We start from the raw sequence: 14,884 nt of genomic DNA, 5'->3' as shown, positions 1-14,884 counted from the left end.
GAGAGAGCGTCTCTCAACCCCTCAGCTAATGGCCACCATGGCGGACCCCGCTATTTCGATGTTGCGGGATGCGCAACGGCTACACATTCCCTACTTCGACGTTCAACGTCGAAGTAGGGCGCTATTCCCATCTCCTGATGGGGATAGCGACTTTGACGTCTCGCCGCCTTACGTCGATGTCAACTTCGAAATAGCGCCCGCCACGTGTAGCTGTGGCGGGCGCTATTTCGAAGTTGGCGCAGCTACTTCGAAGTAGCTGGCACGTGTAGACGCGGCTCCAGTGTGCTAAATTATATAGGTGCACATGGCCATTAGGTCCGGAAGGCACATGCAGGTCCTTGCTATGGTTATCGGGAACATCTGGATAATTTAGATTGCCAAACTAATTACCAGGAAGTGGAATCTGGGAAGGAAGGACTTGGCCACCAATCAAGTCTAGAGTGGCACCCACAAACTATTACTGGGGTAGGTGCCAGAGTCAATTTGGGCAGGTTCAGAAGCAGGCCCAGTTCCTGGAAGAACTACTGCACTAGGGTGATATGTGCCCATACCTGGATGGCAGAGAGTGTCCCTGCAGTAGCCAGTCATTCAGGTATTGGAACACCTGGATTCCTCTCTTCCTGAGGGCAGCAGAAACAACTGCCATGCACTTCGTGAAGACCAAGGGGTGGATGTAAACTGATAGTGATCCTTGCCCATCATAAAATGGAGGAACAATGGTGGGGCACAATACAGATATGAAAGTATGCGTGTTTTAGATCGAGGGCAATATACCAGTCTCCAGTGGCCAGGGAAGAAATAATGGATGCTAGAGTCACCATTCTGAACAACTTCTTGATTATGAAGGCATTGAGGTCTCAGAAGTCCAGGATGGACTAGAACCCATCCTTCACCTTGGGGGACCATGAAATATTGGGAATAAAAACCCATACCTACCACCCCCCAAGGGAACCATCTCTACTGCTCCCAAGGCAGGGAACTGGAAGACCTCCTGTCACAGGAGATTCTTGTGAGAGGGGTCCCTTAAGAGGGATGGAACAGGGGAATTGCGGGGGAGGGTCAGAACAGGATAACTCATCTCCTTCTTACCATTTCTCGGACCCAGTAGTCTAAGGTGACAGATTCACACTGCTGGTGGAAAGGGAACAGGCAGTCCCAAAAGGGGAGGGGTGAGACTTGTATACTGTCATCGAGCACACGCGCAAAACCCTTGGCAAGGCCCCAAGGACTTACTGGGTGGACCCTGGCTCTGGTCCTGGGTTGACCAGAGGTGACACCTGCCACTCCTCCCACTACCATTTCTGTTGTGGCAGTGGAAGTCAGAACATGGCCCCTGCTAGGAGACCCTAAGGGCATTCCTGCCTGAGAAAAAAATGCTGCTGGGTAGTCGGGGTATGACTACCCAAAGACTTCAGGGTGGCCCAGGTATCTTTTACACTGTGCGGACATTGATCTGAATGCCAGGAAAACAGGGAGGGACCCTAAAAGGGGAGGTTGTCTGCAGTTCAGGAGGCACCTTGGATTCCTGCAACCAGGAGCTGTGGTGTATAACTAACCCCATGGGCCACGGTACGTGCCATCACATCAGGAGTGTAAAGGGCAGCCTGTAGTGAGGCCATACAGATAGCCCTGCCTTCCTCTGATAGGGCTCTAAACTCAGGCCTTAAGTTCCTGGGGAATAGCTCAGAGAACTTATCCATGGAGGCCCAGATGTTATAAGCACAGTGAGACTGCAGAACCATGCAAAATTGCAGGCCTCCCAAAGTGTAGGCCTTCTTGCCCAACAAGTCCTTTTTTTTTTTTTTAGCATCCCTATTCCTAGGGGTTGCGCATGGTTGCCCATCTCTATTGATTCACCACCTGGAAGACCAGGGACCTTGGAGGTGGAGAGGGGGAAAAAAAGATACTCATTCCCATCCTGGGGCACAAAGTATCGACACTGAGCCCTCTTGTCCATCAGTGGGAACTACTGAAACGGGAAAAAAGAACTGAACAAGTAACTGCTAAAGGGTGCTAAGGGTGCTTTACTAGCAAGGACACGTTCCAAAAACCATCATGGGCAATAAGAAGGAACAGAGGGGCTGGAGGGCCAGCAGGGGTATATATCAGCTGATATACCAGCACCATCCAAAGGGGCTCCACTGCTGGTCCGATGGGTACTGCTAAGGGAAAAATTTCAGACAACGCATGCAGGCTGCACACACACCCCTACATGGACTGGACACGAGCAAGCACTTGAAGAAACTCAGTTATATTAAATAAAACTGAACATGTGATATTTGAGAGCTCCATTTGAGTCATTACACTCTAAAGTAGATTTCAACCAGAAGACAGCCAGCTTGAAAGTTTAGACCACTTACTAGTCAGAGACAGACACAAATGAATGTGGTGTAGTTAAAAATTAGTTTAAGTGCTAGTGCAGCCACCAGGAAGGTTCGAGGCAGTACCTTTGCAAGAAACCAAGATTTTAAGGTAGCAAAGGAGGGTTAAGACTTTTACCAGAGTCCTGTCCCCAAACTCAGTTTTGTACACCATCTTTTATGCTGGGCTCCAGCTGTTAGATTTCTGGGCATCTGAAACTTTAAAACTCCTGTACAAATTGAAAGGAGCACGTCTCCAGTGCACTACTTTTCAGTCTATGCTACAAAATAAAAAACTGCATTTCTCCACTCTTCACCCATTTCTTTTGGGGGAGACCTCATCCCCTATAAATCATTTCAATGTCCATCTCTGACATTGTTCATAGCTATATGAAAACTCATAAAAGACATGCTACATTTGCTAACATTTATAGCCATACAAGCTAGCGATATTTTTAAATGCAGACTTTTTTTTTAAATGGATGCCTCAAGCCTACCCACATTCATGGGGGAAAAAGTTTACCACTTAATCGTATTTGTCAAAATCTGCAAAAGATCACCATGAGAATCACAACTTTACTTGAATGAATAAAAACTGTGCCTCCTAAAATGTAAATATAAACAAATATAATGGCAGCCAAAAATGGAAAGTGAGAAATTCATTTTCTTCCAAACACATTTCTAGATGAAGGACAGAATCCATAAGCAGAAAAGCATATGCAAAAAGTAAAGCAGCTTTTTCTATACGCTTATTTTTCAACAGTGCTTAGCACTGGTCAACTCTTCTCCTATGGAAATCAGTGGTAAAACTCACAGTGACTTCAATCGGAGTAGAATAAAGCCAATGTTAATCACTTTTGAAAATTCATTCATAATCAACAAAGTAATTTGGACAGGCAGTATTCTTTAGTGGTAACGAAAGTTTAAAACTAATCTAATCTCATTAATTAATATTACTATCCTAAAGGCTAAAGAGAGATGTTTCAGAATCAATGAAACCTTGCATTTTAATATTTAGGAAAAGTTTCTCAAGTCATGTTACCTTTCTTTTCTTGTGGCAAACTTTCACAAGCAGTACTTCCAGGGTTACAGAATTTTGTTCATTTTCTGAGTTTTGTGATGGCTTATCTAAATAGAAAAATAATTTAAGTCTTGAAAAAGTAACAACTCTATTAACTGCCACAAGATTACCAGTGTTTTTTTTCCCCCTAAATCTGCCAGACAGACATAAGGACTTTCTGCAAAGTTCTAAATTTGCACACATCCCATTGAAATTTCTGTTCTCCATCATGAGAAAGAAACTTATTTTGTACTTGCTCCATTATTACTAGCAGGTTAAAAATGTAAGTTGATCTACAGTGTTCATAAGTTTAACAAAACAAGCCAAAATTCACTTCCAATTGTCTTTTAGTTATTAGTAAAATATAACTAGTTAACTCTTCTTAAATAAAGGAAACAGACAGTAAAAAACAAATGATTTACCTAAAACTGGAGACATCCAAATTAATCTGCCCCTCAGATCCACATGTCAAAATTCAGTTTCACCAAAATATGTACATACTACTGCTTTAGCTAAAACGTGTAATTGAGGATACTGTGCAGGATCATAGTACAGCTCAGAGGCAAAGAACATACACAAGTTTCTGAAGCAATAAGGGCAAATGTGGATTTGTTGGAAAAAAGAAGAAAACTCTAGTTTCATGTGAGGAGCTTGATTTCCCAGGAAAAAAAAATCTTTACTGCTCTCATATCTACAATTTACTTTTTACCATTGCGAAAGACTCAAATGCCATTAGTATAAAAAAAAATCACATCTCAATCCCAAGATGTCAGAGACCACAGAGAACTGACAAAAAAAATGCAGTTTAAAATACAAGTTAATTTTACAATCCCTGTAATACAGATTTTTCAAGATGGCTACTACCAGTAGTGTCATCAGTAATATCAATAAAAATCCATGTTTAAAAAACACATTTACAATATAAACAATTCATAGTGTGAAACTTAAGATACTCTAACAGAAGAAAACATTAATTTAGAATTCATGTTTTGCATAAGCAAACTATACTTCAATTTTTCCTTTAAAAACAACATGTCCTGGGGCACCTTATAGACGAAGATATTTTGGAGCAAAAGCGTTCGTGGGCAAAAACCCACTTCATCAGATGCATGAGTGGAGGGGTTCCAGAGGAGGGTTTTAAATATATGGGCTTATGAAAAGGAGTGAGTCCCAGTCAAGAGGAGGGCTTGAACTGAACCTTGTCTGAGCTGACCTTGTCAACTCTGGTCCTTTTCTTGACTGGGACGCCCTCCTTTTCATAAACCCATATATTTAAACCCACCTCTGGAACCACCCACTCATGCATCTGATGAAGCGGGTCTTGACCAAGAAAACTTATGCTACAAAACATCTGTTAGTCTATACGGTGCTACAGGACTTATTGATGTTTTTGAAGATATAGACTAGCTCAGCTACCCCTCTAATTTTCACTTTGTACATGATCTGATGATGAACTTTCTGGAAGACACATTCAGTCTCTGACATTAGAGAATCATCTCTGCAGATAAAACACTCTTCTCTTAAAACTGAAATTTAAAACCCTGATGGAACAAAATACAACTACTTCCAGCAGTTTGAGAGGAAGAGGAAGTTACTCACCCTGTGCAGTAATGATGGTTCTTTGAGATGTGTGTTCCCATGGATGCTCCACTCTGGGCGTTTGTGTGTCCTTGCACAAGCGCTTGGGAGTATTCCATTGCCGTGGTTTCCCCGGCCGTGCATGTGCAGAAGTGCCTCCTCATGCTCTCTGGCACATGTGCAGCCCAGTCTCCATTCCTTCTCTACCTGGCAATCAGAGCAAGACACTCGGAAGCAGGAGAAGGAAAGTGGCGCACCCACAGGTGGGACACATCTCCAAGAACCAGTGTTACTGTACAAGGTAATTTCCTCATCTTCTTCAGGTAGCGCCCTGTGAGTGCTCCACTCTGGATGAGTATAAAGCAGTAGTTGCAGAATGAAGGTGGGTTTGGAGCTCAGTCACTACCACAGTAAACCATACAGCTTGGCCCACTTGGATAAAAGATGCGATACAAAATGAGAGAGCACAGTGCTGAGCAAACGTGTTACTGGAAGACTACATGGCTACCACACAAAGTTAAGAGATACATTCTTGAAGAAGGTGTTAGTGGAAGACACAGCCCAGGTTAATTGGGCCATGACAGCACCTAGCAGCTACCTACAATGAAGTGCACAGCAAATGTGGATACAGGAAGAAACCCACTTTGAAAGTCTTTTGGATGAGACTGGCAGGCCTTTGGACCGTTCTGCAAAAGGATAGGAAAAGCCAGGGAGACCTGTGCCACAGCTTCGTATTGTCAATGAAGAAGAACGTTTAACGTATGCCATGTCATGCCAGCTGATCCAGAATGCAGCTTTGGGGGGTGGGGGGGACAGGTAAGTGAATTGGTTCATTGATGTGGAACGGCAAGGAAACATTGGACAGAAACTTGGGACAAGTTTGCAAGGTAACAATCTTTGGTAAACGCCATGTAGGGGGGCTCAGTCATTAAGGCAGTCAGTTCCCTGACCTCTCTGGCCAACATGATCACCACAAAAAATGAGACCCTCACACACAGGTGAAGCCAAGCATGTTGCTAAGGGCTCAAAAGGGTGGCTTCACAAGGCAGCGAAGCACATGGTTAAGGTCCTGTATGGTAACTGGGCAGCAGACTGGCGGAAAGGTGTTCTGAAGGCCCGTTAAAAAATGCATATGGTGATAGGATGGGCCAGGAACGAAAGCTCCTCTTGAGGTTGGTGAAATGCCACTATGGCTGTGGCATACACCCGGACCATGCTGAGGCTAAGGCCAGACTCACACAGGTGCAGAAGGTAATCCAAAAGGATAAGCAAAGGTGCAGTATAAGGAGGCATGGAACAGTGGGAGTCCATCCAATGAGAAAACAGGCACCATTTACAAAGGTAAGACTTGCAAGTCAGTTCCTGTCTACTGTTGACAAGCATTCTCCTTACTCCCTCATAGCATGTGGTTTTGGCATTGTGGAACCATGAAGGCGCAATGCAGGGAGGTGTGGCCTGAAGGGATCAGGATACAGATTGCAGCCTAAGTCCCGAGACAGAAGATCACAGGCTGCATGAAAGAGGTTGCGCAAAGTGTGAAGCTGTTGAATTGGCAGGGATGCTGTGGCTGTGATGATGTTTATGTGAGCTCCTATAAATTTATGGGAGCTCCTATAAATTCCAGAGCTTGAGTTGATATGGAAGCCCAAGCTAAGTAGGAGGTGCATGGTATCTTGTACCATGTGTCATGCTTCAGGAACAGACATTCCCTTTATGAGGCAGTTGTCCAGGTAAGGGAAGATAATGCCCCAAAATGACAAAGATAAGCAGCCACCACTGCCAGAGTTTTGGAAAATACACGTGGTGCTGTGGAAGGCCAAACAGGAGGACCCAATATTGATATTGGGAGCACCCCACTGTGAAGCAAAGAAAACACCTGTGAGACAGATGGATGGTGATATGGAAATATGCATCCTGTAAAAGTAGAGGACTGAGAGCCAATCATTCTTGTCTAGGGCCAAGATAACAATGGCAAGAGTCACCATCCTGAAACATCTGTAAATGGACTTATTTGTTGAGTCATCTGAGATCCAAAACAGGTCTCAATCCCTCATTCTGAGTGAGGAAGTAGGTGGAATAAAACCCCCTGTCCCAAAATTCCTCAGGAACAGGCTCAACCGCCCTTAAACTGAGGTGTTGGACCTCCTGGTCAATGAGATTCTTTGAGAAGGGTCCCTGAAGAGGGACGAGGTAGGAGGCAGATAGGGGACACAGAGGTGAAGGGACTGGAGTATCCTTTTTCCACCAATTCCAAGACCCTACTGTCTGTGGTGATGGTAGACCACTGACACAGAAAGGGACAGAGATGAGGCTGGAATAGTTGAACGGTGCCTGATGGAAGCAGTGAATCAGATCCTCAACCAAATTCTCAAAATTACTGTTTCAAGGCTGATAATGGGAGGCCGAGGGCTGTTGTCTTTGATGTTACTTGCCAGAACAACGGCGCTAGGGTCTAAGCCTTTGATGTTGCTGCTGGAATCAGGACTCTTGGTATTGGTCCTAAAAAAACACTGGAATGGGAAGCACCAAGCCCACTGACTGTGGCCACGTACCCCTTAAGGTACGCAGCTTTGTCCTGGAGTCCTTCATAGGATGAAGGACCTCAACCTTATGCTGGAGTTCCTTGGGCACCCCCAAGGGGATGAGTCAGGAAGTACGGCACATGACTACTGCTGAGGCAGTGATGCATGCCACCATGTTGGCTATATCCAGATTGCCATGCTGGCGATGGTATGGCCCTCCTTGCTGATGCTGGAAAGTGTGTGGTGCTGGTGTACCGGTAGCACTGGGACAAGTTCTCATAATTTGGAATAGTTCTGGAAATCACAATCTGCCAGCAGAGTCACATAACTAGCAGCACAGAGAAAGGTGTCACATGAATATACTTTGAGTCCCATAATGTCCCATTTTTAACTACTATTATTCTGGGGTATGGATCTGAATGAGTGTCTTATTACGGACCGCACCAACTACAAAGGAATTATGGGACAGGTGCGTGAACAAGAACTCAGCATCTTTGGGTGCTACAAAGTATTTCTTGACCACCTGTTTGTGGGTGGGGACAATAGATGCTGTGGTTTGCAAACAGGGTCATGGTTGTGTCCAGGATGACCTTATCCACACGTAATGCCATCCTGGAGGACAATAAAGGTTGAACTGTACACAGTAGTCTGTACTGCTTCACGGGGGCCTCCTGAGTGTCCTTGCTCAAGGACTGTGCCACATGGTGGAAGAGGTCCCAAAAAAACTGGGCATCATCAGTGGAAGGGGGTAACGGAATACCACATCATTCAGTGACCAGTAGGATGGGTGCAGAGGGGTGGCCCCGGCCCCTCCCCCTTCAGAAGACCCTCCCCCTCGGTGCCGGAGCACACCAATGGCGGGAACTGTGCTATAAATGATCACAGTTCTGACAGTGGGGGCGGTGCCGACTAAGTGTGCTTGTGCTGCGTTCATTTGGGCCACGAGGACCACTGCTGCCCTGGCTGGGAATAACGGTGAGCAAACCATGGCAGAGGCTCAGAATGATACTGCATAGTGGCTGGAACCAGTGGGGCATCTGCCAGGGAGGCACGGGGCTTGAGCATTCCGAAGAGAATACACTGGCAGTGTCCGATCTGGTGCAAGGAGCCGAGCCCGAGAGGCAAATGACGAAGCTGAATGGTGGGATCGGCATGGGGAAGCCAACAGCTGAGGTGATGGGCGGTGCCAGCGAGGCAGCGCTGTATCGGGTAGCTGACTAGTCAGTATTGACATCAGCACCGAGTCCCTCGGTGCCAGCCTTTGCAGTGGGGAAGCAGTAGACAAGGCTTATGTCTGTGGCAGTGCTGTGCTGCCACCCTTAGTGATTAAGAACGGGGAGGGGTATCTGCCCTAGACTTGCGTGAACCACTCAGTTGCAGCGAGTGCAAGTGACGCAGTTTTCTGGCGGCTGCCGCAGGTTATGCAGACACCAATGTGGTCTGATTTGCCAAGGGTGGGCTGGCTGGTGCCAACACAGTCGACACTGCAGATTTATGTTTCTGCACAGACTGCACCTTTTTCCAACAGTGCCAGCAATGACAGTGCCAGGGAATACGAAATGGTCCTCCTTGCTGATGCGGCCTGTACAGACGGCATCAGAGGCTAAGAATGAGCAGGAGAGGGACCCAGATCAGCAACGGAAGACCCTCTGGAGGCCAGGGGACACTCAGAGCCCTCAACCTTGGCCGCAGGGTTAGCCGCTGGCTCATCGAGGGCCAGTGGCTGTAAAGACTCCTCATACAAGAAAGTATTGAGTCTGTTAGCCCAATCCTTGCAGCCTCTCGCACTCAGACTCAAGCAGCACACGCAGGACTGCATTTAGTGGCCTTCCCTGAGGCACCTGAGTCAAGATGCATGGCTCTGAGGAGGGCATGCCATCCTTGTAGGTGGCCCACCGCTTAAATCCCAGGAAGCCCAGCATAGTGATGACGCAGTAGTAATTCAACTTAATTACAAACTTCCAAGCAATTTTTTTTTTAAATGTAACAAGTAGAACAGGGTGAAAAACAAATTAGGCAAACAGTTAAACTAACAACAAACCAACCTTAATTCTTTTGCAGAGAGTAGCAGCCAAGGACAGTAGAAAAAGAAATGAGGAGCCCATGCCAGAGAGCACAAGGAGGCATTTCTGCACATGGGAGAGAAACCACGGCTATGAAAGAATCTCCAAAGGCCGGCATGAGGACACACCGACACGAAGAGTGGAGTACCCACGGGGACACTATCCAAAGAAGAATTGGGACTGGTCTATTTTGCCGATCTACCACTTACCTAAATTAAACCCTGAATTACATAAAATCCTTAGTTTAATTGGCAACATTCCTGCAGTCCAATTGTTTTTTCCTTACTCACCTGAATAAATTTATTTATTCTATGTGCTTAGGTACATACTAATATAAACCGAAATATTTTAAAATAAAAATTATTTATCCAAGCTAACTCCAGCCAAAATAAACTTCCCAAAACACCTAGTACATCTCATACCATGGCTTCCTGAAAAACAGTGAAACCAATGGTGTTACTGTGTGCATTCTGCACACTGCATCACTTCACTGGGTGACAACGGTCTTCAATAACTTAATCACAACAAACTGAACATGTAGCCCCTAGAGAATCTCAACGCTATGACTACAAAGGCAGATAATTGCAGAAAAGTCTACATAAAAAAACAAGTTTTGATCTTGACCAGCACAGATTTAACAGCAAAGCTGCTATATTTAACTATCAAGGACAGCTAGTTGCTCTCACTTAAAATTGCACAGGTATCTCCAGTTTGTTACTCAGCTTCACAATTTGCCGTTTCTTCCAGTTGTCAACCCCTACTACCTGAGGGTACACTCAATGTTATTTGGGGTAAGCTTAAAACAACTAGCCCTCACCAAAAGCCAAAATCTCAGACAGCAAATGAAATATTCATTTACACCCATCGGAAGAGATGAGACAGCAAGGGTTGTCAGTATACCCACAAGCTTAATCTCCTAACTAATCTGCCTATTGACATTTTATGCACACTCAACCAGCATGATCTGTTCTTCATTTAGTAACAATTTTGTAGCTCATCTGTCAATTTTAATTACTTAGAGGCACTAAAGGGACATTAGCAACCTTAAAATTGTAATGGATTTACTTGTTTTCCAGTTTTAAAAGAAACTTTCACTGTTAATGTCCAGTCCTCTGCACTCACAGCAGGGCCTATATTCATCCCTGACTGATTTTTTTTTTTTTTTTTTTTTAAACTTTTTGCCCCACGACCCTAAATGGCCTCCTCAAGGATTGAACTCACAACTGGAGGTTTAGCAGACCAGAGGAATGGATCATTAAGTGTCTGAAGCTACACTACAGCACTTCACTTCCCTTCCCCTTCACTCCCTCAAACAATCCTCCAGCAAACCATGGGGAGGAACCAGTGATCTCTTTTGCTTCTGCTCTCAAAGAGTATGGGATCCTTAACCACCTTGTTACTTCCACAATAAAGCATTAGAGAGGCAACAAGCTAAAAAACTCCTGCGGGTCTAAACAGAAGATAAGTATTCCCAAATGGAATCAGGGCAGCAGTGGGACCAATTCTTCAGCTATTCCTCTTCACTTCCGCAAACGAAACATTCAGAAGTGTTTCTACATTAAGGGAGCCATGCGTACTAATGGAAACAAAATTCCTGTTTATTAATGGCAAAATAGTTTTCCAAATCTAAATCCAAGTAATTGTGAATTTTGGTACTATTTCCAGAACAAGTATACAAAGTGTTCAGAAGCATAAATGCACAATTATCGACAGTAAAAAATCAAAATCTTTGAAGTAAACGGAATACTTTTTAAACACAAAAAAGTCAAGTCATTAACAACACTGTGTTTTCATTTAGAAGTTAGGAAATAAGTTTTAAAGTTTAAGTTTGGGTATGTAAGAGTTAATAAACTACCAATATCTAAAGTAATGGTTCTCAGCTAGGGGTATGTATTCCTGGTGGGGCTGCGATCAGGTTTCATGGAGTCACAAAATTAAACCAGGGATCAGAGCCAGCATTAGATTTGCTTTGGCCAAGTGCAGAGAACTGAAGCCCAAATCCTGCTGCTGGTGGCTGAAGCCAAATCCTGAAGCCTGCCACCAAAGGCTGAAACTAAGCCTAAGCAAGTTAGCTTTGTGGTGTCTCATATGATCCCCCACCCACAGACCGCTCCCCCAAACAACTGCCCTTCCTGATATCCCCTAATGCCAGGCCTGGCTTTTAACCTACTGAATATGCAAAAAAACAGTGTGGTTGTGGAGTTTTTTTAGCATATTGGATGGGGAGGATTCAGAAAGAAAATAGGCTGAGATCCTCTGATCTGAAGCATCATAAATATGCATCTTCCTCTTCTAACTGGAGGAGACTAGAACCACAAACTTTGGCCTTGGTTGTTCAAGAATTCCATTAGCTTATCTCAGGTTAAGGCTAGAGACGTTAATGGTTACTCAGACACCATCATCCTAAATGCCTGGGGGGTGGGGTGCTCCAAACCCCAGCCAGAGCAGCCTGGAGGGCACCATGGTGGGCCCTGGGCACACCATGAACGGGGCCCTCCAGCCCAGCTGGGCTGGCCCCAACCCCATTTAATTGTTTAAACAGGGTTAGCTACTTACACAGGATTTTACATCCCTCATTAAAGCTGTGCAAAGTGATATTTGTGACTGTAAATCATTAGCAAATTCCAAAATTAATTCAGTTCATCTTTAAAATCTAGGTATGGCACTTTCAGTCTCATTTTTTGACTATCAGTGAAGATATTCTTCAAACTTTGCGAAAACTCAGTATGCATTATTTGATTTTTTTTTTTTTGGTTCCACTTCAAATTCCCAAGGAAACAAGAATTCCATATGTATGCTCGCTTAGAGAAATCAACTCTACTTTGATCTATTAGTAAAAGTTTAAAAGCATAAGAAACACTAAGCTTTTCAAAGAATCCGTACATATTGACGGACAATTTGCAAAAATTTTTACTAATATTAGCATCACAAAGCATTTATCTAAAGGACATGATAAGAAAATACATATTACACATTTTTCTGTTGCAAAAAGTAAGTATTGTGCTAGTGGGATAGTTGAGCCCAAAGCAATTAAGAAAAAACACATTACAAACATCTGGGATTGTAACATACATATGGCAAATCTATTCAGCTCAAGTGTACCAGCCCCCCCAAACTGCATTAAAGGTTTATCATAATTAGATTAATGAATTTTAACAGACATACCATTTTTATGGAAGAAACCAGTAAATGTGAGTTGTAGATGGGCAGACAAGCTAAACAGGAAAAAAAAAGTCATTAGAATAAAAGGATATTTTCTTCTCAAAAATCACAAGTTATTCAGTCCATTATTCCCCAGACTCCATCTACAATCAGAATCAGATCTTTAGTCAATAAGTGCATAAACTGTCTCTCAGCCAGTTAGTAACTTCCACAGCTTTAGCATATTTAATATAGTAGTTGAATGCAAATTTTAAGACAAACTTCCCCTTTGCATATACCTGTGTAGATCAGCATTTTTAGAACAGTGTTAAGGAAGGGGGCTTGACTACTGAATTAATCTCAGTTCTGAAGAAAAGAGGTTGAGGGTGTATTTTATAATATATTGCACACAAAATATATGCTAGATACATTCTGATTGAAATGCAAGCACTCAAAAGTTACTAAGTGGTAGAATTAGGGTTGCCTGTGCATTATTGGCACTGTGATAGTTTTATATTACATCATTGCATACTATATTTGCGCACCAGACCTCAGCATCATCACACAGGATGAACCTGCCCTGGGGATGAATCAGGATTATGTGGAGGCTGCTGTCTGTAGAATCCCTCGTGCATATGCTGAAACTGGAAGGCACATAGTATATACGGCAGTAGACTGTAGGAACAGAAAGGACTGTCTCCTGGTATAGCTGTCAAAGGCTGCCAGTCCCAATCTCCCTGTCACTTCATTCACCTTGCCTCCATGTCCCAGTCCTTCACCCCCAAACATCTTAACCTCCCATTCTCCTTCCCCTACCAGACTGCTTGTCACAATCTACTCCATTCTGGCTTTTATCTCCTCTGCATTTCAATCGCACTGCTTCCTCCTCCAACACTGCCCGAGTTCCATCCAGGGAGGCAATACAAATAAAAATTGATTTATAAAAAGACAAACTGGATTTACTTAAATACTCTTCTCTGTTGGGGTCTAAACTTATCATCATCTGTTAAAGCCACTATATATTTAAGCAGCACATACTTGAAGTTTTAATGAAAGTCAGACCACCGAACTGGGGGAACCAGCTAAGCAACTGGAACCAGATTTTTCTGAAGTGCTAACTCAGCTTTTGACAGCAGCAATCTTATTCTACAGGTGCAGAGAACATTTTTCATTTCAGTTTATTCAGGTTGTTTAATTCTGTGATGTAATTCAACTAAAAACACATGGGCAGTTGAAAAGCGGGAAAGCTTGTTTTCCACTCTTCCAATGTCTGAATAAGCCTCATTTGTCCTAAAATAGCGAAGGATAGTGACCAGGAATAATCAATTCAATACCTACAGATAATGCTTCCTTAGTTTTATATGCAGATTATATTTTGAAAAGCTTTTTGTTTTTATACATCTGATATACTTAAAATAGTTTTAATTAATAAAAAGGTAGGTTGGTAAATTTTAAATATTAATTTCCATTCAAGTAAAACCTGATGCAAATAAAAAATGCTGACTGTATTTACCTTATTCCATTTTTACATTATCTGTAGATGTTATGCTACATAATATCTTAAATACATATATAGCCAAGTAAAACACTACAACATACTTAATGTAAAGTATGTATTTCATTGTAAATCAGCATTGTTTTATATGTTAACCTCTCTTTAGGAAAATTAAAAAACAATAGCAAAAACAAAATTAAGATTTAAATCAAGATTTCCTCTGATTTAAACAGTGATTAAAAATCAAATTGACCCTGAAACAGAGACTTGGGGTGCTTTGTCAGTACATGACAAGCATTTCCTGCAATCCTCAACAGTGCTGATGTTTTTAAAGAAGTATTCCAATTGCTTTAGTATTTACAAGACAATGCTTGCACAGCGTATTACATCAGAATGAAGGAATGTTACAGTGCTAGACTGCATTATCAGGAGGATGAGGACTTTATTCTATATTTTTTAAAAGTGGAAGTTTAGTAAAAGGAGCAAATCAAAACATTTTGTTAAGCCAAACAAATGTATTTTAAACTTGGATATTTTGCTACAGAGCAACTGTTCACAGAACAGTCCTTGAAAACCTCAGATCCACTTGGCTCATTGCAAACAAACAACACTTATACAACACAACTGTAAGTAAAATTAACTTAACTGGATTATTTTATTCGCTT

At 43.0% G+C, this 14,884-nt stretch overlaps 1 protein-coding gene across 1 annotated transcript in view; it reads right to left on the bottom strand.

The window, feature by feature from the left end:
• The window catches only part of SUZ12 (SUZ12 polycomb repressive complex 2 subunit), a 91,963-nt gene that overhangs the window by 60,342 nt on the left and 16,737 nt on the right, over positions 1 to 14,884 (bottom strand). The window contains exons 5-6 of the mRNA XM_075014597.1: positions 12,749 to 12,798; positions 3,403 to 3,488 (exon numbers count right to left, since the gene is read on the bottom strand). Coding sequence (XP_074870698.1) covers positions 3,403 to 3,488; positions 12,749 to 12,798 — 136 coding nt within the window. The remainder of the gene's footprint in view (positions 1 to 3,402; positions 3,489 to 12,748; positions 12,799 to 14,884) is intronic.

Source organism: Carettochelys insculpta, chromosome 20, assembly GCF_033958435.1.
Source record: "Carettochelys insculpta isolate YL-2023 chromosome 20, ASM3395843v1, whole genome shotgun sequence".
Taxonomy (NCBI): domain Eukaryota; kingdom Metazoa; phylum Chordata; order Testudines; family Carettochelyidae; genus Carettochelys; species Carettochelys insculpta.
The sequence above is the reverse complement of the archived record's forward strand: the minus strand, read 5'-3'. Positions and strand labels throughout refer to the sequence as shown.